The sequence below is a fragment of the Emydura macquarii genome, unplaced genomic scaffold (assembly GCF_026122565.2).
Source record: "Emydura macquarii macquarii isolate MOO-44397 ecotype Brisbane River unplaced genomic scaffold, CSIRO-AGI_Emac_v2 contig_670, whole genome shotgun sequence".
In the NCBI taxonomy this organism is placed as follows: domain Eukaryota; kingdom Metazoa; phylum Chordata; order Testudines; family Chelidae; genus Emydura; species Emydura macquarii.
Genome location: NW_027130807.1, coordinates 234,901 through 257,406, shown reverse-complemented (window position 1 = coordinate 257,406; position 22,506 = coordinate 234,901). Strand labels below are relative to the sequence as shown.

General features: G+C 47.9%; 1 protein-coding gene across 7 annotated transcripts in view; it reads right to left on the bottom strand.

Annotated features, from left to right (window-relative positions):
* Nucleotides 1-4,081: 4,081 nt before the first annotated feature.
* The window catches only part of RAB3IL1 (RAB3A interacting protein like 1), a 51,043-nt gene continuing 32,618 nt past the window's right edge, over nt 4,082-22,506 (bottom strand). For 3 of the 7 annotated variants that reach the window (XM_067541492.1, XM_067541494.1, XM_067541493.1), the window contains 4 exons: nt 21,903-21,926; nt 19,366-19,465; nt 17,402-17,468; nt 13,626-16,869 (listed from right to left, as the gene is read on the bottom strand). In XM_067541492.1, coding sequence (XP_067397593.1) covers nt 16,787-16,869; nt 17,402-17,468; nt 19,366-19,465; nt 21,903-21,926 — 274 coding nt within the window. In that variant the 3' untranslated portion in view covers nt 13,626-16,786. Of the gene's footprint in view, nt 13,182-13,625; nt 16,870-17,401; nt 17,469-19,365; nt 19,466-21,902; nt 21,927-22,506 lie in introns of those variants that run through there. The other 4 variants (XR_010918539.1, XR_010918540.1, XR_010918541.1 and 1 more) reach the window with 4 other exon arrangements.

The following is a 22,506-nucleotide window of genomic DNA, read 5'->3' as shown; positions in this document are numbered from 1 at the left end:
ACCGGGTAAGTGTAGACCGGGTCTGAGTCTGAGTGAGTGCCCCATGGAGCACTTTCTATCCTGTTTTTGGGCTGCTTTCTGTTCCCACCTGCTCTTTCCTTTCCAGTTTGGCTTTTCCACGGGGTTCCCTCTCCTCCTGTTGGCCCTAGTTAGGTTTCTCTCCACAGCATATTTTGTGATGGAACATGTGACCCCAAAACGGGTGATCTATTCTATTTGTGAAATGGCCTGCAGAGTGCAGTCTTGGTCTAGCTGCTGCTCCTGTCAGAAGCACATGGGAGGAACTTGGCTTTCAGCACTGAGGATTTCCCTGAAGTGATGTCAGAATTTCTGTTTTAGTGGCTTCTTGCCTCCCCAGGGGACTCGAGATCTGATGAGCATTTAGGAATACAGGTCCTGCATGCTGTGTTCCTGAAGGTGAATAAGACAGTCGCTGCAGCCTTCCACCAGCTCAGTCCCTACTGGAGTGGGGACAGCTGCTACCAGGAGACCTGCAAGATCATCAGAGCATATCTCTAAATCTGGGCAACAGCTTGGAACTGCCCAATCCATGGCATGGCATCCCTCATACAGGATCACACCCATCTCATACTGAGGCCAGGGGACAGACTTGCCCTGACTTCAGTGAGCTGCACTGGGCCCAAATTTGCCACCACATATTTCTCAGCTGCTGTCTTGCACCTTCCTGCTCTGCAGACCCTGATCTTATCAGAGAAGGGCTGAGAATGCTACTCACTAAACAAAGTTAATGCACATGTAGATTTATATAAGAGCAGCCCTAACCTGGGGAAACCTCTGATAAAGCTATACAGCAAACAGAAACGAAGGTAGGATGAAATTGCAGCTGGCAGGGGCACAGAATGGCCCTAAGCCTGGAAAACATGGGGTTTCCAGCACTCTAACTCACTTCAGTGGTAGGTGTAGGTGCTCAGTACCTCTGAAAATCAAACCTTTAATGCTGGACATGGGAGGGAGCAATGGCATAGCCATCCACATGTGATGAGTTGGTGAGCTCCTGACCCACCTGCTAGGGAAGCAGTTCTAGGCTCCCAGTGATGCAGGCAGGTGAGAGGTCTTGTGACAGGGCAGCACTTGACATTCAGCCCCTGAATGCCAGCCCCAGCACCAGGTGCTAACCATTAGCCCAGTGCTAGTAGAGGTTGGCAGACTCCTCAGACCTCCCAGGATTTATCGCAGGAATGCTTACATCAGAATTACTTAGCTGGGCCCTACACATTAGCTTGCACTGAACAAGATTATCCATATAACACTGTCTGTTTAGGGCTAGATTGAGCCCCTCTAGTCTCATCTCTGAGCATAAACTGCCCCCGCCCCATAGCCCCAGTAGGCATATGCTTTAGACATATCTCTCTGAGTTACAGTTCTCTCCCTGCTTCCTTCTTGCTCTCTAGGGAGCAGGGGGAGCAATTTCCTGCTGGACTATACCAACAAATTCCTATCCCCTCAGGCTGACTCTGCTAATCTGGCTGTCATGTAGGAGGGACAGAGCCAAGACCCCCAACTACCTGCTCAAAGGCTTCAGAGTCTGAGATGGAGCTGCCCCCGATCCACCAGAAGTCCTGGCCAAAATCTGCGATTCCCTCCTTTCTGTTACCAGTTTTAATGGGAGATTGATGGGGTGTTCTCCTTTCATCAGAGAGAAGAGCTGGCAAAAGTGACTGTCTTTTGGAAACTGTGCGAGAACACCCATATCTGCCAGTTCCCTACAGACGTCTTCTCTAGCAGCCACTTCCCAGATGACTTTGTCCCCTGCAACAGTCTCCTGATTCCAGTGTTTTCTCCAAGAATTGAAATTAGGGGTGCTGCTCAAAATTTACAGGGGGATGAGGGCCAACGAAAGGTGAAACCATGAGGGTGAAGGTGGGCTGTATTGCACCACTGTAAAAACTGAAAAATTTTTCATAATCATTTTACTAGATTTAACTCATGTTTTAAAATCATCACACAAATTAAAGTTGGCTACTCAAGCCTGCTGTGAACCACTAAATCTATATCCTTCTTGGTTTCTTATTGTAATTTTGCACAACTCTGTTAAGGAACTTCTTGAATGCAGTGCGTTCATCTTTGGTGACTTCTCATGTGTCCAGTACTTTCAGTCCTTCATGATATGCTCATGATCAGGCAAAACGTGACTTCTTTCAGAACACAAAATTCTATTCAATGAGGAAAAAGAATGCTGGGATGTAGCTGTGGTGACTGGGAGTAGCCAGAGATAAATTCTTACTTCTTTCATCCCAGAAAACATAGCACAAAGATTGGGTCAAACCACTAGTGATGATAAAGAAGTTGAAGTCAAATCTTCATTCATTCAATATATGACATTCCATTCTGTGTTCAAATTTTCTATTCTGCCCTTACCACGTAGCAGCCCCATTGCTGGTAGATCCTCATTCCACTCAACTGTCACTGCTTATAAGACAGGCAACTGTGAAAGCTACATACAGGTTGAGTAGAATCGAGAAGTCACTGTTATAGATTTGTAAGAATCAAGTCTCTGTACTTTTTCAGATGCCTTAACAAACACTTCTTGTCCTCTTCACTTAAGAATTCAATATAAGTGCCTTCATTAGTCAACTTCTGGACTGAAGTCTTTGCATCTTTCAGTATGTTTTCAATGGATATCTCTCTGATTGATCCAAGTGTAGCTTCTATTGCTGGACAAAGATCTATTACTGTTGTGGCAGATGCCTGGATGGCATTGTTTAATGACCAAAGTGGTTTCAACAGTAGACTTACAAGAGACAGAATGGCAATAATTTTCTCTGAAATTAGTAGCAAAAGCAGTCCACCAGCTTCACTACTTAGATCTGTCCCATCTCGGTAGACACTTTCCAAAGCCAGTAATAACAGTTGCAATAATTTTAAGATAACAGCCAAGAATCATTCATAAGAAAGCCAGCAGGTTTTCCCAAGTTGGATTAATTTGAACTTCAGTCCCAGTGAATCTTCTATTTTTTCCAAGTCCTTTTGGACTCTTGCTGAAAAAAAAGTATACTGAAGACATTAAATTTATGTTTTTTTTAATGTCTTTTGAAAATTCTGCAGCTTTTACTAGTGCTAGTTGGAGTAAATGGCCTCTGCAGCGTGTATAGGAGAGATTAGGGTTACACATTTCTCTGAGCAAAGCTTGTACTCCATTATGTTTTCCAGAGACGTTTGCAGCTCCATCAAATGCACAAGTAGCCATCTGTCTGGGGGTTCAATTTACAAGCATTTAAGTCTTAAGATGTGGGTTGTCACAGATGCAGCCAATGTGACTTCTATAGCCTGAACATCTAGAAATGCATCTATTGGCTCAACACTGACATCAAGATAATGTACACAGGCACTTAATACTTGATGCCCATTTGCATCAGTACATTCATCAGCCATGTATGTACATTTTTTGAATGTGATGAGAAAGTTCTTCACTTTTTCAACTGCTGTCTTTCACTGTTGCACCACATGCTTCTAATCAGTCAGTTTAATTTCTTGCAGAAAGATAGCAAACATTTGCTCATCTTGTTTGCAACTAGTGTCCAACTTCAGAATTAACAAGTGACAATGCACTTAACATTGGCCTCCTATTTGTAGTGTGTGGTGTCTCTTGCTTAAATAGAAAGTGATGCAACAGCCATGTTTGTTCCATTAAATGTATTGTGTCTCCAGCACTCTTAACAGCCTCATTAAGTACTTCTGAAATTGGGTTTGACAGTGACTGGCTTATAAGGCTTTCTGTATGTCAATGCAATCCAGAGGATTGGTGTTTTGAAGCTTTTTCACATTGGCTTTGCTGAGTGGTCTGGCAAACTAAGCTTCTCCACTTTTACTATATAAATCCATGATATGCCTACATCTTGAATACTGTATGCAGTTCTGGTAGTCCCATTTCAAAAAAGATATATTGAAATTGGAAAGGGTACAGAAAAGAGCAACTAAAATGATTAGGGGTATGGAGCAGAATTCATATGAGGCGAGATTAAAATGATTGGTACTTTTCAGAATGGAAAAGAGAAGACTAAGAGGGGATATGATAGATGTCTATATATAAAATCATGAATGATGCAGGAAAGTGAATAAAGAAGTATTATTTACTCTTTCACATAACACAAGAATTAGGGGTCACCCAATGGAATTAATAGGTAGTAAGTTTAAAACAAACAACAGGAAGTATTTCTTCACACAACACACAGTTAACCTGTGGAACTTTTTGCCACAGGGTGTTGTGAAGACCAAAACTCTAACCAGGTTCAAAAAAGAACTAGATAAGTTCATGGAGGATAGGTCCATCAGTGGCTATCAGAGCATGGGGTTGCATTTTTGCCAATCCTGGCTGTGTGTCTCTAGCCTCAGAAGCTGGGAATGGATGACAGGGGATGGATCACTTGATGATTGCCTGTTCTGTTCATTTCCTCTGAAGCACCTAGCATTGGCAACTGTTGGAAGACAGGATACTGGGCTAGATGGACCATTGGTCTGACCCAGTATGTCCATTCTTATGTAAAAATTAATTATAATATAATAATAAAAATGTTAGTACAGGAACTGTCCAAGATAATGATCTCTTGAGATAGCATCCTGAGATAACAGTCTTGGTAAACAATGCATTTAAAAAATCTTGGCCTACTAGGAAATATATATTTATATAAGTTTCACAGTCACAAATCTAGCATTCTGGAGCAAAGTCACTAAAACATAGTCCAGCAAACAATGTTCCTTTAACATGCCCCTCCCTTCTTCCTCCAGCGCACGCCACTCATAGTAGTTGTCCTTGGTTAGTGGAGACAAATAGTTCAGAGGTGTTTTTGTGTGAGAAGGCACCTTGCTTGTTCCTCCAGCCGCTCTGGCTGCTTTTGTTTGTCGTGCCACCATTCACTCCAGAGCTCTGTTGCCGATGGCCCTGCGCCATCACCTTCTGCTGACACCTGCCACCGTGACCTCTGCGAGTCGGTCTCTTGAGGTTGCACCCGACTCTCAGTGATTTCAGCTCTCAGTGGGGGAACCTCATTGCTAGTGCAGGCTGGGCAGTCTCTTCCGCAGAAAGGCACTGTCCCGCAGCAGCTGCAGGTCTAAGCACTTAGACCTCATTATCAGTGATTTCAGCTCTAGTGGGCACTTAAAGAAACAAAAGACTCTCTATGGAGCCTAATCAGCTCTATCTTTTAACAGGGGCAAGCAGCAGGTCAAATAGTGCCTGTGATTCTTAGGCAGAGCCCACACCACCAAGCTAGACACTGGTCCCCATCCTCTCTCTCTCTTTCTCTCTCCAGTGGGATCTGGAATCCAATTCCTCCTGCTTAGCGAGTGCAGTTGATTCAGACCTTGCTTACAAATCATAATTTGAAATTATTAGGTTGTCCAACATCACTGAAACACGTGCGCCAACATTGTCATAAAAAACAACAGCTGTGTGTGGAAGCTAGTCTTTGTTCATACTTTTCAAACTTATTATGCTTTTTCTGGTACAAATATTTTATCATATACTGTATATGCTTTTAAAGTATGTATTAATATTTCAATTTCAACTCAGATTTCCAACCAACAACTAAACTGGCAACTACATGATGTAACTAGTTGATCACTGGGGGTGGGAGGGTAATGGGGAAATTCAGTCTAGGGAAATCCCTGCCTGATTTCCAGGGTGGATCTGGCTGCATGGTGACAGGATCTGACAGGTAAAACTGGGAACATCCGGCTGTCAGATATGGAAAGACCCCAGGCAACACAACAATAAAAAATGTTCACCCAAGAACCATCTTGCAGTGGGCTCTGATAGCGGGTGATGTGACAGATAAGGCACCTACACTGTATCTTTGTAACTGGGATGACCTTGCTATTTCTAAATCTGCAGATTAGCAGCCATGTGGCATTCAGCTCAGTGCAAGGTCTCATATCACACACACACACCCTATGTCCCTTTCTTGTTTGGTCGCTCTCAGGACATTCCATTTGCACTTCGTGCCTGAAAAACCATGACAATCAGCAGACAGATTCGCTAGGGACAGTCATCATTTATCAATACAGCCCATTCCACCGTGTCAGAGAGAAAGCTATTTTGTACTCTAGGCCTAGAAAATGTGTTGTCTTCAGTACCAGTGTGTAGTAACTGGGGACAATGAGTGACTGTTAACTATAGATGTATGTAAAGAGGTGCAGCACTCAACAGCATGCAGCTTTATTAGTCCCCAAAGCCCAAGATCTATGTGGTGCATTCCTGAATTGTCACCTTCTCTATTAATAACCTCCTCCTTACAGAGCACTCCTGTGACAGTCACCATGCTGGGAGCCTGATTCGCTTTTCACTTAGGTCAGTTCTACACAGATGTAAACCCATGGATTGCAGTGGTTACCTCTGACTGACACTGGTCTACGGGAGCAGAGAATTTGGCCTGTATGTTGTGTGACCACAGAATAATAGACCTTGTTGTAATGCAGCTGCATCAGGGGTCAGAGTTAAGGCTGTGTTGGTATTCTGCTTTTAGGAGGGTTAAAATCCAGGCTGTACTGCTGCCCCGACACAGATTTCAGGGCATTTTGCATATTGCCGTGACCACATATGGGAGCTTGTCCATATATTATACAGTCTTCAACCCAATATCCTTTGCTATCAAGTCAGTGGCCAATTCCCTTCACTGTCTCTTTGTCCCTCTTTCCAGTCCCCACTGTGGAAGGAGCTGCTTTGTTCCCTGTAAATACTCAGTGTTGAGTGCCAGCCTGGCTATGTCCTGGAGGTGCCTTTGTCCCTACCCTGCAGTCTTGCTAGCAGCGAGTAGAGACCCCTCTGCCTGTGTGCCAAGGTGAGGCACCCAGAAAGCCAGTACCAGGAACCATTCTCTGAGCTGTGCTAAAGGTATAGCTGGAAAAACCCCAATGAGATGGAGCAGGAGGAGAGGCTGTTTCTTGGGTAGCCAGGACCTGAACAAGACACTTTCCTCATGCGGTGCCAACTCTGTGGGTACTGAGGGGCTAAGGCACCCACAGAAAAACTTAATGGGTTCTCAGCACCCACCGGAACGATTAGCTGTGTCCCTCCTACCAGCACATGTGGGCAGACAGTGACAGTGATGGCATCTGGCTGGCTGCAACTCCCAGCCAGGCTATGAACCCAGGCAGCAGGTGAGTCCTGACTCCTGGCAGAAAGAGCCCAGCTAGGCTACAGCTGGGAGGGGGGCCAGTGGTGGCCATTGGGGTCCCTAGAAAATTGGGCTCCCTCAGCAACAGACCTGCAAGGCTAGCCTAGGGATCTGCTAGGCACGGTGGGGTGGGAAGGGAAGCCCTAGATGGGAGCCCCGCAGAAGAAGGGCATGGTGGGGGGAATCCCCTCTGCCTGTGGGGAGGGGAGCCCCACCACGTCAGGAGAAGCCCAAGAGGGGACAGAATCCTGGGCAGAAGACAGGCAGGTGAAGGGAAAAGCTCTGCTGCCTGAGGAAGCCCCATGCAGGGAGGGGGGCCAGACTGGACTCCTGGGAGGGCAGGGGGGAACTAAGACCCAGAGACCCATGTCAGAAGGCACATGGGGGGAAAAGGGGAAGCCCTGGCCCAGACCTTTTTTTAAACTTGGGTTGACCTGGTGGCTGGGTGGGAGAAGGGGCTCCACTCCCCTCCCAAAGCCTGACAAGAACCCAAGTGTCCAGGCTCCCAGACCCTCACTCTAACCACTAGCTCCTGGGTGGAGTGGTGGTAGGATGGAGTGGGGGCAGGACCTAGGGGGGGCAGGATAGGGCACCCACCTGCAAAACCAAATGTCAGCACCACTCTGAGGCAGCAGCCTAGTTCCAGGGTGCGATGGGGCGGTGTTGGAGGATGAGGACTGGGAAAAGGCTTGCCTGGGGCAGACCTGCATCCCAGCAATTCTGTGCTCCTGCAAAGCCTCATAGCAGACATTGCAACAGCAGCGCAACTTAGGGCAGCCTTCAGGTTTCTTCTCACCTATACCAGAGGCCACACCAGTCCCCACCACACCTGAATAGTCCTTCCTACCACAGCTGCACTCTTACTTGTATGTGCTAGTTCAATCAGAGCTAGGAGGGGTATTTCTTACCCAGCTTGGAAATTACACCCCCAGCTCGTGTAGGCAGAACCTCACATTCTTCAGCTAGCGTAGGGTGCAGCTGCCACTTTAGTCATGTTTCCTGCTTGGAAAATAGTGCACCTCTGCCATTCCATACACTGCACTGCTACACAGGCTTCCCATTTGTTCCAAAGGTTGATTTTGATTTAGAAAACTCTCTGATCCCAGGGCACGGACCCTCCTCATGCTCCATACCGCTGAGTGAGATCATCTGGAGAACCCTGGTGTGTAGAACTGAGGTTGCACGCTATCCTTGAAGGACCCCCAATCTGGAACTCCCTTCCTTCTAGGCCCAGCAGAGCCCATGTTTGTTTACTGGCAGGACATGTTGCAAGGCTCCAGATCACACTGCAAAACTCACCAGTTTGTCAAAATCTTTCCACAGTAATCAAAGACAGAGGACTCTCACTACACACGTACATGCATGGCAGCCCAGTATCCAACCTGTCAGTAACCTGGGGACAGTGAATAGCATGCATCCACCATGCAAATATTGATCATTAATTGCCACCTTAGCACTATTAAGCCAAGATAGATACTGAAAAATATGAGAGATAGCTTTGTGATATCTGTAAAATGTCAGTGGGAAACACCTTATCAAATGTGAAGCGTTTTCAGAGACAGAAATGGAGTTAAGAGACTTAATTTACAACTTCTTGAAATTTATAACTAGCTCCCTAAAGGGATCATTCTATAACACACCCTAACTTAATCAAGCTGCCTGTAGATGTGACTGCTTCATCTATAGTGCCACCTAATGGGGGAATGGAAAATAACAGCACTATTATTATTACTACATATCATACTAAGAGGCCCCATTGTGCCAGGTGCTGTATAGAGCATGAGCGACAATCCTTGCTCAGGAGAGGTTACAATCTATCACAAAAAATTCAGACTAATAAATAATCTTCCATGTACACAGTACCTGAAGGATCTCCAAGCACTCTACAAAAAGCTCTGTAAACAGGGGGTCAGTTGGTTTACTGAAATGCCGCCACCTCTGCAGCAGATGCATGTCCAATTACTGGTCTAGCACCCATACCCCTTGCTGGCAGGGTATGGGAGCGCAGTGGTCTCTGCTCCCACAGAAGGAGAGCTATACATCACTCCATTGCTTAAGTGCTGCCAGCAGGCCGCAAAGAGAATTCCACTCACACAGTTCATCTGAGGAGTGAGTACAAAGCACAGAGGATGATGGACCCTGTGTGGAGAGCACCCTGGGAAAAGCAAACTCAAAGAGGACATTGGCCCCAATGGCCAGCTCTGCATGGATACATCACTTGGCAGGGGGTGATGTTTCCAGACTCAGTCCTCTGTGCTGGGAGGCATGAGTGATTTATTCTCAGCTCCACATTACAGGCCAAAGGGCCCAGTTCTGGTCTCACCTACACAGGTATAAATCTAGAGTAATTCCATGGCCTTCAGTGGAGCAGCTCCAGATGTACTCTAAGCTTGTTGCTAGGCCTGTCGCATAGGAGGCCCTTGCGTTCCTGCTCTCCATGCCCAGAAAAAGTCTGTTCGACCCATTCTAATATTATTCCTGTTCTCTGATCCGGGGACTCAGGCCTTCAGCACCACCTCACTGGCTCCCACTGCTGGAGTTGGAGCAATTTCCCTGTTCGCTGTAACTGTGACATTGCACAGAAAGTCAGTTTGCTGCTTAGCTTAACCTCGCCCCTGTGCTTTCTTCATAGCCTGTGTCCCCAGGTGAGGGAATGACACAAGGGAGGTCCAGCAGCTTGTTTTAGATCCCTTCAGTGACAGAAGAGTCCCAAGGGCTGATTCTCCTCCCAGTTACATGGGTGGAAATCCACCATTGGAGAGACACAGCTGTAAGGCTGATGAAAGACCAGAACCGAGCTCTCACTGTCTTACTGTTGTCACAGGAATCAGTACAGCCCTGGTAGCCTCCCTGCCTGTTTGCTCATTTAACCACAAGCTCCTGCACAGCTGCTGACAGTTTTCCTTCTGATTTCCTTCCCAGACATTTCCAGAGAGGGAAGGACTGGAGGTACCAGCTGTCCCCATGGCTGCCCCAGTAAAGCCCAGAAGACATAGTGCTATGAACTCAAACCACCTCCTCCTCTACCCCTCATCTCAGGAATGCCTGCAGCCACTCTGGCACCAGCCTGACTACAGTACAGAATTCCCAAAGCATCCTGGACAAATGAACTATGCAAGAGCAGAATCCAGATTTCCTTTAGTCCCACAGACACCACTAGGGTTACCAAGTGCAGATGTCATACGATCTGGGGAGATCACCCACAAACTCAGCCCAGAATTGTCTAATAGCAAAGGTCTGCCAGAGACAACATCCATCCCAACCCGCTGGAGTAACTTCCCAGCTGCCCTGCACCATCCCTGTTTGCTCCATAACTAGTAGTCACCTTGACAGCAATAAGAATGGATGAAGTCTGAGGGACTCAGGCAGGTCACAAGGAAAAAGGACAATGACTGAAAAAACCCAGCAATGGCTGGCAGCCATCTTTACTGCAGCCCAGCCTCCGTATCCAAAAGATTGAGGGAAATGGCAGCCAGCTTGACTGAAGGCAGCCTATTTCTTCAGCCCTATGGAAAGTCAGGGGAAATGGTGGCCATTTTGAATACAGGAAGAAATTCATGAATCTGATGCCATTTGATTTCCCTCAGGGCTGCCGTGAACATAGCAACTGCCACAGATGTGCGAGAGAGGGCTACAGGGAGAGAGACAAAGCAAGGGGGCTAGGAATCAATGTGATTACAAGGGTGGAACTGGACCTTGACAAGCTCAGGGCCCTGCCTTACACCCAATGCAAGCCTGTAGATGTAGGAGCCCAGGGATGTGACTGTGGGCACAGTTAGGCCTAAGGTGGGTATTGGACCCTCTATTATCTCTGTTGTGGGACCAGAATGAGCCTTCCACCCTTCACACCAAAACCCCTCTAGGCCAGTGTTTATTTAAGTCCCTGTTTTATTTCCTTTCCCAAAGGGGAATCCTGACGGCTCAATCTTCATGCTGCCCTGGACTCTGAACTGTATTTTGACTGATTAAAAGCGTTCTAAGGCACACTGGTAACTTCCCCGTGGAAACACTGCATTGTGTAAGGCAAGCTGGGGGTGGGGTGGAAGGAGTTGCAAACTTCCTGTGTCCTCCCTGTTGGGCAATGCCAGCGGAGGAGGAAGGGAAGGCTGAAGAGCAACCAGTTTAGATGGGATTTTCCTTCTGAGTAGTTGTTTTGTGCCAATCTGAGCCCAGGTGAAACTCTAGGGCTGCGAAGATGCACAAGTTTGGGATAACAGATTAAGCTGTGAGACTCCTGAGGGAAATGGAGGGAGACTCAGCGCATGGGATGTCTCACACTAGACTGGACCAATCGCCAGGTGATACTCTGCAGGAAACATCTCTGTGCTGGGCCCAGGGACATGGAACAGATGATCTAACGCATCTGCTGGCTGTGACTTATATTGGCCTTTCCAGCCAGGCCCTCCAGTGGCGCACACGGTACATTGTTGGCCCTTCGGTAGGCAATAATCATGTCCAGTGTGAGATTGCCACTTGCTGGCAGGAAGCTGCCATAGTCTCTCCAGGAACACACAGGCAATCTGGGGAGGGCAATGGATGCACCAGCCAACAGTCCTTGCTCTTCTAGGAGGAACCATCATGAACGGGGCTCAAGAGGGCTGCATCCGATTTCATTTCTGCTCGGGAGAAAAGAAGCATCTTCAGTCAAGCTTCCTTTGAAATCAAAGGGATACTTTGGGATGGAAGGAGCAGGCACAGCCCACCTGCCTCTGGCTAGTGTCTGTCCCCTGGAAACCTCTTGGTGCTTAGCCTCAGTTCCCTCTTGGTAGAGTAAGGGCTCAATTCATCCTTTCCCAGAGCCCCTTTGCACTAGCCCAGCTGGCACAAAGAGGCCATAGAATCAGTATGAGACTTCATCCCCACCCCCACCAAGGAATAAATGGCAGAAAAGGCTCAGAATCCAGCTGCACCAGCCCTACAGTGACTTCACATGAGCACCAGGCACAGAGGGCATGGTGAGGCAGCACAGGCCGGTCAGGGAGAGAAGGGCCATGATGAATCTGCACCCCAGTGATCCTGCGTCCCTGCAATGGCTCATGGCAGCCAGACACTGGGGCACAGTTTAAGGCAGTCCTAAGGGCTGTGCTGAAGACGGAACCACCCCCCACAGCCTCTGAATGATTTCCCTCTGTTCCTGTGCTGGCATGAGATGGAGCCTGCTCCTCTGTTCCCAGCCTGTGTGTGCGAGGTCTCTTCCTCCAGTTACTTACTTACCCTAGTTAATCAAATCAAGCCCCAGCTGCTGGGTAAGTTTGACCACAGCAGAGATCTAGATGCACCCAGCTGTCGAGTTCAGTCTTGGCACTTTCCTGAGCCCTGTAGGAAGCTAAATTGCCATGGCATTAGGGCAAATCATGCCCTAGTAGGGAAGGCAAATGCACAGAAGCTCCGAATTGGAAAGGTATCATTTCTTTTGCCGCAGGAGGGGAGGCAGGCTTAGGAGGAATAAAACAGGGTGGAGGTGAGAAAGGCCACCCTGCTCTCAGGCTGTTTAAATAGGATAATACCAGTAAGGAGATGATAATGCACCCAGAAGAACAGTCTCATCCACCCCTTCCCGTGGGCTGCTGAAAGGTAAGACAGGCCCTGCCAGAGTGATTTCCTAGAGTCCCACTGGATACCAAAGTCATGGGCTGGGATCATCCATTGCTTTAGCGCAGGAGAACCTGTCTTGCTGTATTGACACAGGAGAAAGGAGGCTGAATGCTGGGGACCCCCACCCCCTATCACTGGGGGCCCCATTTCAAAGGTCATCATTGATATGCCCTGGCCCCAGCTCTAGTCTACTGAAGGTAGAACACTAGGTGCATTTGTCCTGCTGGGGAAATGATGTAGTTGGGGAAAGAAAGTCATTGAACTGCTGGGTTTCTGGGGCAGACAGTCCAGCCAGTGGAGCCCTGTGAGTGGGGATCCTGCAAATAGCTAGGTGTTAGGAGACACCACTCCCATAGCAGTGGGGTTCCTGGTGGTTATGCTGCCTCCACAAAATGAAGAGCAATATCCGCTGTCAGGCTGTAACACCACGAAGGGTCCCGTGCTTGGTTCCTGCTAGAACAAGGAGAAACAAGCCAGGTCACAGAGCAGGAGACACTTTTCATTCAGCAGTGAAGGGGAATGGCATTTGGCTATTCTGTAAACTCATCTGAGGCGACCTCTTGCAGCTGGTCCCTACTGGAGGCTGAGGGTGACCCTAACACTGCAGATGATTTAGACTCTAACATAGCACATTTCTGGTCTCATCTCACCCTGCACCTTATTCACTTTTGACTTGCCGAGTTCCTTTCCCAGTCACGAGGTTCCACATGGAGAAGTGTAATAATTCAAACCCCTCAAAACTCAGCATTTGCCCTTCTAGTAAAACAATTATAACCAACCCACCCCCATCTGACGACAGTGGTGTTTAGATCCAGCAACCTTCAGCACCAGCATCTAGCCCTGAAGCTAAAGAGTTAACTCTCCTGGTTGGAGGGTTTAGCTACTCATAAGCACTAGAGGGAGGCCACATTCTCCTAAACTGGCTACACAATCACTGCCATTCTATTCTTTCGGTAACAATATTGTGGTATCTCCTGTTGCAATACTGTGGTTCCAGTATCTCTGATTTGCTGGTTCATATAGCCAATGGTACCAGGACATCTCCTAGGCTAAGCAGTGCAGGAACCCAAGGTGGTGCATGATGGGCAGCAACTCCATACCACTCCCTGAACCCCTACGTAAACTCATTCTGAAGAGCCTTAGTTCAGCTACTCACCACAGAGGATTTTGGATTTGGCTTCCCTTCTCTACTTGGTGTGGCCAAGCCAAATATAGAGTCCGGAATTGTAATTCTTCCTTCAGGCAGGTTAATTGCAAAGGTTTATTTTCCTTTATAAAGAGCAGAGTGCAGCAATCCTGCTGTTTAAATTGAGCAATTTCAGAGTAATTAGCACATTGTTTTTGTCTTACATTTAAAACAAAGTATCTAGACCAACAGCTTGCATTTCTCTAGCTCCTTTCATCCCAAAGCACTTTACACACTGATATGAAAATCTAGACAGAGGGATCATCTCACCCACTGCTGAAATGGAGTGACTTCTGGGCTGGAACATGGCGGCTGGTTAGCAGCACACAGCAACATTACATAGCAATTTAGAACAGGAACCAAAGAAAAATGGATCCAGGTGGAACTGCAAGGAAAGAGCTGAAATCTGCAGCTGGGGAGGGCATTCTCAGCTTTCCTTCTAGAAAAATCCCAGGTGGTGTAAATCAGAATAGCTCCACTGGACTCCTAGAGGTGCTGATTCACACCAGCTCAAACTCTGGCACCCAGCCTACTTCTTCCCTAAACGCGCTCTCTCCAGGCCTGTAATTCACAGTGTAAATATCTTCTCTTGCAGAAAACATCCAATATCTTTTCAGCTAGGGTCAGGGCTAGGATTGCCAGGGCACCCCGTTGCTGAAGAGGAATTAAATCTGGCAATCCCACTGCTCGTGGTTGGTGAGGCAGAGCCAAGCTGTGGGGCCACAGCTGGATGCTTGTGTTTCAGGCCAGCCCCATTCTAAGCAGGAAGAGGCAGGTACCATTGCCAGTATAATTCTCCCAACTAACTCTCTGAGGAGCAGGACTTGGGTTTCACATATGGAACAATACTTTGCATGCAAGTGCCACTGTGTGCAACCCGGGTGGCACCAAAGTCCACCACGCAGAGCATCCCACAGAGCAGTAGGGGGCAGCCAACGTTTGTGTGATGGAAGAAGTGTCTCTCCCAGAACTGCTGCCCCACATCCAAGAGGCTCTTACGCAATAAGGTGTCTGCTGACCTGCAAACAGCACAGAGGTTTTACTGCTTCACCCCCACCCCAGCCAAAGCCAAAGCAGAATGGAAGGCAGCTGGGGAACAGCATTTTCCTTCCCAGGTTATCAGAACGTTACTTGTGTAGCAGCTCCTCCTGGGAGAGACTGTGACGTCACAGAGTCAATGGAGATGATCTGAGTCTGGATGCCGATGGGCCGAATCTGGGGTCTGCTGATGGCAGTGGAGTTGCATCACAGAGAAACGCGGCCCAGAAGCACCACGCGAGATGATGTGACAGCGCAAGATGGCGGCCGAGACGATGAAACAGTGGATGAGGTTAATGATTCAATGATAAAAACACTCCAAGGCAAGGATCATGGCTTTGCAAGGTTCTGTAAAGCACCATGTGCATTTAAGATCTGATCCAAAGCTGCTGGGAGTGCAAGGATTCAATGAGTTTTGGATCAGGCCCTCCCAGCACTATTGCAGATACTCCTATATTAACGACGGTGGGAGGGGAGAGGTGAGTTGTAGTGGGGGCCTAGGAGATGGTTGCCCCAGCCACTGTCACACACGTGCAGTTGGGGTCTCAGGGCTCCCTGCTGGAGAGCTGGGACATGATGAAAGAAGCACTGGCAAGTCTAGGGTCCAATACAGGAGTAACTGGATGAAATTCTACTGCCTCTGTTATACAGGAGGTCAGACTAGATGATCTAATGGTCCTTTCTGGCCTTAATCTATAATGGAGCATCACAGAAGTGAATGCTCAGGACCAGAGTCTATAATGGGCCACTGAGTAGGTGACTGCCTGAGTTGGGGTCTATAAGGAGAGCCAGAGAGGAGTCAGCCCCAGGCTGGAGCTTATGCTGGGACAGCAGGAAGGTGAATTCCTGAGGCCGCTGCATAGAAAGAGGAGTGGCTAGGAGGCATCTGTCCCTGGCTGGGGTTTATACCATAATGGTGCACAGGGGAGGGAATGCACAAGGCTGGGGTTTATAGCAAAGCAACAGGGAGATGCTCATTCCTGCAGTGACCATGGCAGGGCATCGCTGCCTCACGAGGATATGAGGAGACACTGTCTGCAGCCAACCACAGCCAACCTCGGCATAGCTGTGGCCAGGTTTCTGATGGTTAATTTCCATTTGCATTGCGACCCAGGCCCGAGGCCCTGAGCTTTGGCCTGCACTGTAGCTCTCCCAGCGACGGCTCTGAGCTGGATTACAAAACCAAACCCTGAGCTGGAAAGATCATCAAACCCCTCTTTATGACTGGGCAAATGGAAAGTGGCTCCTGCCAGAGGAGCCAGGAAGCACTTGAAAAACATGCTTTGCATGGCTCTCAGTGAGGTCATTGTGCAGTGCTGGCATTTGCAGGAGGCACCGGTGAGGGCTGGGGACACAGCCGGGCAATAATGCACCACTGCCTCGCTCAGGCAGAGGCACGGATGTGGGAATGCCCAGCCGCAGTTCAGTGCCGAGCGACCCACTGCCAAAGAGGGGAGCCCAGGACCCGCCTCGTGCAGGGCAGGTCTCGGAGAATCTGCAGAAGCAGGATCGTATATAAAACTAAAAAAAACTGGCTATAGGCAGCATCGAGAAAAGGGTCCATTATGTACAAAACTTAGAGCTGGCGACCCCCAGAGCACAAAGGACCAGCCCATCTCTGAGGGGGGAGTGTCTGCATCTCATAGTCCCTATGGGAACGGCAGCAAGGAGACCTTTGGCGAGGGGAAACTCATGCTCCTCCCGTCCGTGGTTCACGTCAGGCCGGGAGAAGGAGGACAACCCATTGGCGTAGACGCACCACCTCAGTCTATCCGGCGGCTGGAGTACATGACGTTCATGCTGGGGAAGTTCCCTGCAGACTGTGAGGACCAGCCTACATCGCGCCGGGGTAGAAGCCCAACTTGGCCATGGACATTTCCCTCCGGAGCCGCATGATTTCCCAGTACATCAGCTCCACTGCAAAGCAAAGGGGCAGAAGGGTTGGCAAGCCGCACGCTAGACACTGCACAAGCCACCTGGCTCAGCCCCCTCCCCGTTGGAGTGGGACACAGCTCCACACACAGGGTACACACGGACTGGAGTGACCCATAGGAGTAGGGCCACACTGCTCAGCCAGCCAGCCCTGCAGCATAGGGCGCAGCATCCCAACACGGAGCATGGGACACCTCCTTTCCTTCTGCCCTCCCCACGCCTCAGGCCTCTTGTCTCCCTCCCTTGCTTCCCTGCCCCTTTACTGACCTCTCTCCCTCAACCCCTTCTAGAGCTCTCCATAACTCCCTCCCACTCAGCTAGACTGGGGCCCTCCCATTCCTCCAGAGCGTTTCCTAGGCTGAGGAAAAGTCCCTCCCGACCTCTTGCTTCCCATCTCTGAATTTCAGGGAGCCCAGACCCACCCGAGAGAGGGAGCAACCCTCGCAATAGCTCTCACTGACCAGCAGAGGGCAACTGCAGCCAACCCTCTGCTGATGTCCACCCCACTGCCTCTTACCATCCTGTCTCACCAAGCCCTGCTGGATGTAGCGAATGTAGGTGAAGAAGTTGCACACGGCTGTGATCTAGGAGAGAGAAAGAGAGAGACACTGCTATAAAATGGCCTCCCCTAGGGAATGGGCAGGCACAGTGGAGGCTAGCCAAAGCAAATGCAGATTCATTGGCCAGAGGACCCTTCTTCCTTAAGGCTGCAGGCTTTGGCATCACCGTCACCCAGCCCAGTCCTTTGGCGTCATGCTCAATGCTCACAGGGCTGATTTTCACAAGTGCAGAGTACCCGCCACTTCAGCTGGAGCCAATGGGAGCAGTGGGCACTCAGCGCTACTGTCACTGTGGCCTTCGGAAATCCTGGCGCCAACCCATGGGACTCTCCCTGGCAGGCGACGGAGAGTAAAGTGGGATAGGCAGGGGAAGTTGAGATAGGGGGCTAGACTGGGAGTAAAGAGCTGTGGGGTCTAATCTCTGCTCTGCCACTGAGGCACTGTGTGACCGTAAGCAAGTCACTTCACCTCTCTGTGCCCCTATTTCCTCATCTGCAGCAATACTGTAGTACTTGAGAGAATTATGGATGAAAAGAGCTTTCTAAGTCCTGTGTATTTTAAGCAGGGGATGAGAGCTGGGAGAGAGGCAGATGTTTTATGTGTATTCAGTACCAGAAATTAATGCTGTGTGAAAACGAGCAGGGGGCTGGCAAAGTTTCACTAAAATAATTGTAACTAAAACATCCTGGGACAAAATTACAATGACTTAGAACATTTGCACTTTGTGAAAATTCAGACTTGAAAGCAACAACTGAGCTTTGCTGAAAGAAGTTTTACAACATGTGAATTTCTTTTGTTTGAAAACAGCCCGAGTGAAAAACTACAGTAGAAAGTCAAAGTTACATACACCAGAGTTACGAACTGATCAATCAACCACACACCTCTTTTGGAACCAGAGGCACGCAATCAGGCAGCAGAGACTAAAAAAAACCCAAATACTGTACAGCACACTACTGTGTTAAATATAAACTACTAAAATAAATAAAGGGAAAGTTTAAAAAAGGGTTTGACAAGGCAAGGAAACTGTTTCTGTGCTTGTTTCATTTAAATTGAGATGGTTAAAAGCAGCATTTTTCTTCTGCATAGTAAAGTTTCAAAGCTGTATTAAGTCAATGTTCAGTTATAAACTTTTGAAAGAATGACTATAATGTTCTGTCCTGTTACAAACATTTCAGAGTTACGAACAACCTCCATTCCCGAGGTGTTCGTAATTCTGAAGTTCTATTGTCCACTGTTTGTGCAAGGAGGGCCTGTGCTAAATTGGACTGTTTTTGTTAAAGTGACGAAGTTTGAGCTCTATTGTAAATATCCACCACAGCCCTGCCCCAGACAGTGATTGCTGTAAGGAATGATTTGCTCCTTTAGGCCCCAAGTCAGCAAAGCACTTAAACACATGCTTACCTTTTAGGCAAATGCTTGACAGCTTTGCTGAACAGAGCTGAGCATAAGCATTTACTTAAGTATTTGGCTAACTCAGGGCCATAATACTACTGAATACTTTACTTTGCCAGTGCTCTCCAGAGTAAAAGGAGAGTCTGTTTCCAAAATAGCCATAGTCACTCCTCTCCACTGCACAGTAACGAAACCCAGCATTCAAGGAATAGTGAATTATAGTGTTTGACAAAGGAAATCAAAGCTTCACTGAAAAATCAAATCATAGAGAAGAGAGAAGTAAAGACATATTCTGAAAGCTACTGTTGCCTGAACTGAGTGACACAACTCAGGCCACTGCACAGTAGCATACCCTGAGAAACAGGCCTGGGTAGCAGCGATCACTGCTGACTGACTGAGAGCTAACTCAACTCTATGAGCCAAATTCATGCCGACTGATGTCCATGGAGCTATACCACAGGTCAATCTGTTTCAGTTCCTGGAAGGAGCTGGGAAGGAGGGATGGCCCCTGGGATGCTGGACGACTCACCCTGGCCCTGCAGGATGGCGAGATGTAATAATAGTTCCCAGAATCCCCCAGCCTGATGCGGTGTTTGCAGGCTCGGGACAGGCCACTCAGAGCACACTTCCTGCAGGGAGAAAGGAAAACAACATTTCAGTGAATGATAGATAGCTCCACGGAGGAACAGAGCATGGCAGCGCGCAGCTTCCTCAACCCAAACCCCAGAGGCCAAGACTGAGTCACAGTCAGAACTCAGGAGAGGAAAAAGGAAAGTGGGATTTGAGTTCTCTGCTGCCAGGAACAATTCAATAGAAGCTGCAGGAAAGGGCAGGTACAAGAGAATTCTGATCCTAGATTTGCACAGGAGGCACCAGGAGCTATGCAATCCCCAGGTAAACTGATACAGGGCCCTGCACTCCAGGGTACCCCTGCATGGTGTGACACTAGAAGGGCATGCAATGCTGGCTACAGGCCAGCAGAAAAGCTGTTAGACGTTAGGATAAAGCAATGTAATGGGTGTAATGATTTATGTTTGTTCTCTGCACCCTCTCCATCATACATGCACTGGAGGTTACTCAGCCTTAGGAAAAAGGGTTTTATGTTCTGTGAGAGGAGGGGGCTGTTCCTTTCTCACCCTCAGGGCTGGATCTGTTTGGTCAGAGTGCCGTATGGCAGCTATCCACACCGACCCTGAGACCTGGTCTAGTGCACATCAGCAGGGCTGCAACACTGCAGGCACATGGTCAGTAAATTGTGGTTCACAGTTTCTCCAGGCACAGGCATGGCACCACACATTCCACACTATTATTATCGCAGTAGGAGTGGTGGTTGTTTAGGACAGACTCTCTCCATAATACAGATTTCCTGATGGACCAGAGCTGTTGGACCACCCAGTCTGACCGCTGCATTTTGCAGAATCTCTCACTACTTCATTCTCATTACCCTAGTCTCCATCCTTGTCCTGAACTCTGTAGTGATGGTGCCTTGGCCATCCCCTTCACTATTCAGTTACTCCGAGCCTCCCTCTTAGATCTTCTTTTTCCTTAGCTTTAGTCATTGCTCTTTGTCCTACCATCTTCTGAGACTGGGAATATTCCGCTTCCTCAGTTTATATTGTTACTCTGAAGGTATTTCTAAACCAAAGGCCAAATCCTGAGCTCAGTCACACTGGTGTTTCTCAACACCTGGCTCTATGTACATGACCACTCATTGGAGGGTTGTCCGTGGGAATTGAACTCAGGGCCAAAACACAGACCTCTAGCATTTGAGCTAAAAAGGACTAGCTCCATTATCTGGAGACAGCCATAGGCCAATAGCCTCTGATACTGTCGAGCCACACAGGGGATATATAACACACACTGCCAGCATGCTACTATATGGCTCCTTCAATCTCCCCTTGTGTGTGTCTTCTCTTCCAATCATTGTATCATGTTTTAATTGTCCTTTGACACAGTGTTTTTCCGAGAGGTTTATTCTGCTGGGAACCCATAGCACAGAATCAGTCACTTATAACCTGTGCTGATGTCACACAAAGACCAAGTTCAAACATTAACTTGTAACTTCAAACACGAACTTGAAAAAGAAAAGGCTTAAAAATTAAATCCTAACTGCAACAAAAGTGGAATTAATGCCCTTGTGGTTTGGCATCTTCACAGAATGATGACATGGACTGTACACTGGGGGTCATCTCTGATTATATCCACTGATTATGCTCCACTAAGCATCTCACTTGGAGTTGGTATCTTGGAGGCAGTGAAGTTATAGTTTCCGCAGAGTCCCTTATAATCAAATGAGGCCTGATCCAAAGGCCGCTGAAACTGATGGGAGTCTTTCCAGATCAAAGGCTAAGAGATATTGGGGTGTCTTGATCTTCTTGGACTCTTTTTCACTGTCTGTAAGGAGAATTCCAGTTTCCAAAATTTGCTGAAACATTCCAGGGGCATTTCCAGCATCACTCCATGCAGCCCAGTAGGGATTTCCTGGTATTTGTTGGCATTTAACATCGTTACATCCCTTTCAAGTCCCCATGCTTCTGACATCATGGACACTGGTATCACTTGTCAGCTGTGACAGTTGCTAGGATGGCCATGGATCAGGCAAGAAGAATCAGTGAGAATGGGAACGTGGCACCAAATGATCAGAACTTGTGAGCCTGTGTCATTAGCTTTCTCCCCCAATATCAAGGATTTAAACAGACAAACATTGGCTAAAGAACAAACGCAGAAGCACTGGCCTATGTTTTCTGAAGTGAGGAGTGATTTGTGCTACGTTGTTTTTGAGACCTATTAAAGGGACAGGATTTTCAGAGAAGTGCTGAGCACCCACCCTCCGGAAACCAGGCCACTTTATGGCATCTCAAGTTGGGCCCAAAATCACTAGTCACTTTTAGGCCATTTGTTGCAAAGAATGTTGTAAGTGGGGCCTTCAATTCACCTTCCAGGCTGTGATTAACAGAATTAAAAAATTACTGGCTAACCTCCAGCCTCAAAGCCATTAGTAACCAGGTGAGTTAGTAACTTGTTAATGGATCAGAGATCTTTAATCATTGGCTAAAAATCACTTACGTTACAATTTGTGACCGGAACCCGCTGTGAGAAGATTCAAGAACAGAAGGCAATCAGTCGGTATACAATCAGTCGGGATGGGCTGTTTTTGGCATGGGGACTAACACTCACAGAGTGATTTGTTTTGAGAAGAGAGAGCATGTGGAACAGCTTGCCATGGAGTCTGCATGTCGATCAGGTCATTGCCACATGACATGACAGATGACCTTTGCTTTGGAAGAAGTTGTTGCCAGAGGCAGAAAAAACAAAACAAGCTGACCTAGACACAACAGCTAAATGAAATCCTTTCTCTTGGTCAAGAAATGTAAACCCCTGTCTGTTTGCAGTGACGTTGGATTGAACCATTTCCTGCCACAGCCCTTCTTTGGGGAACTGATGCCCTGGATCAGGAGCACAGACAGACAGACAAATGATTTCCAAGTTGTCATAGTAGTGATCCTGAAATCGGTCGATGCAGCTCTCAGGAGGGGTGTGGGTGAAATATAAGGAGGAAATCATTTGATATGTTTGTGAACTCCATATAGTTTTTCCATCCTCCCAAAACGATTCAGGAGGAGCCCAAAGCCTCAAACTCCATGTGGCTCAACCAATCCCTGGTGATAAA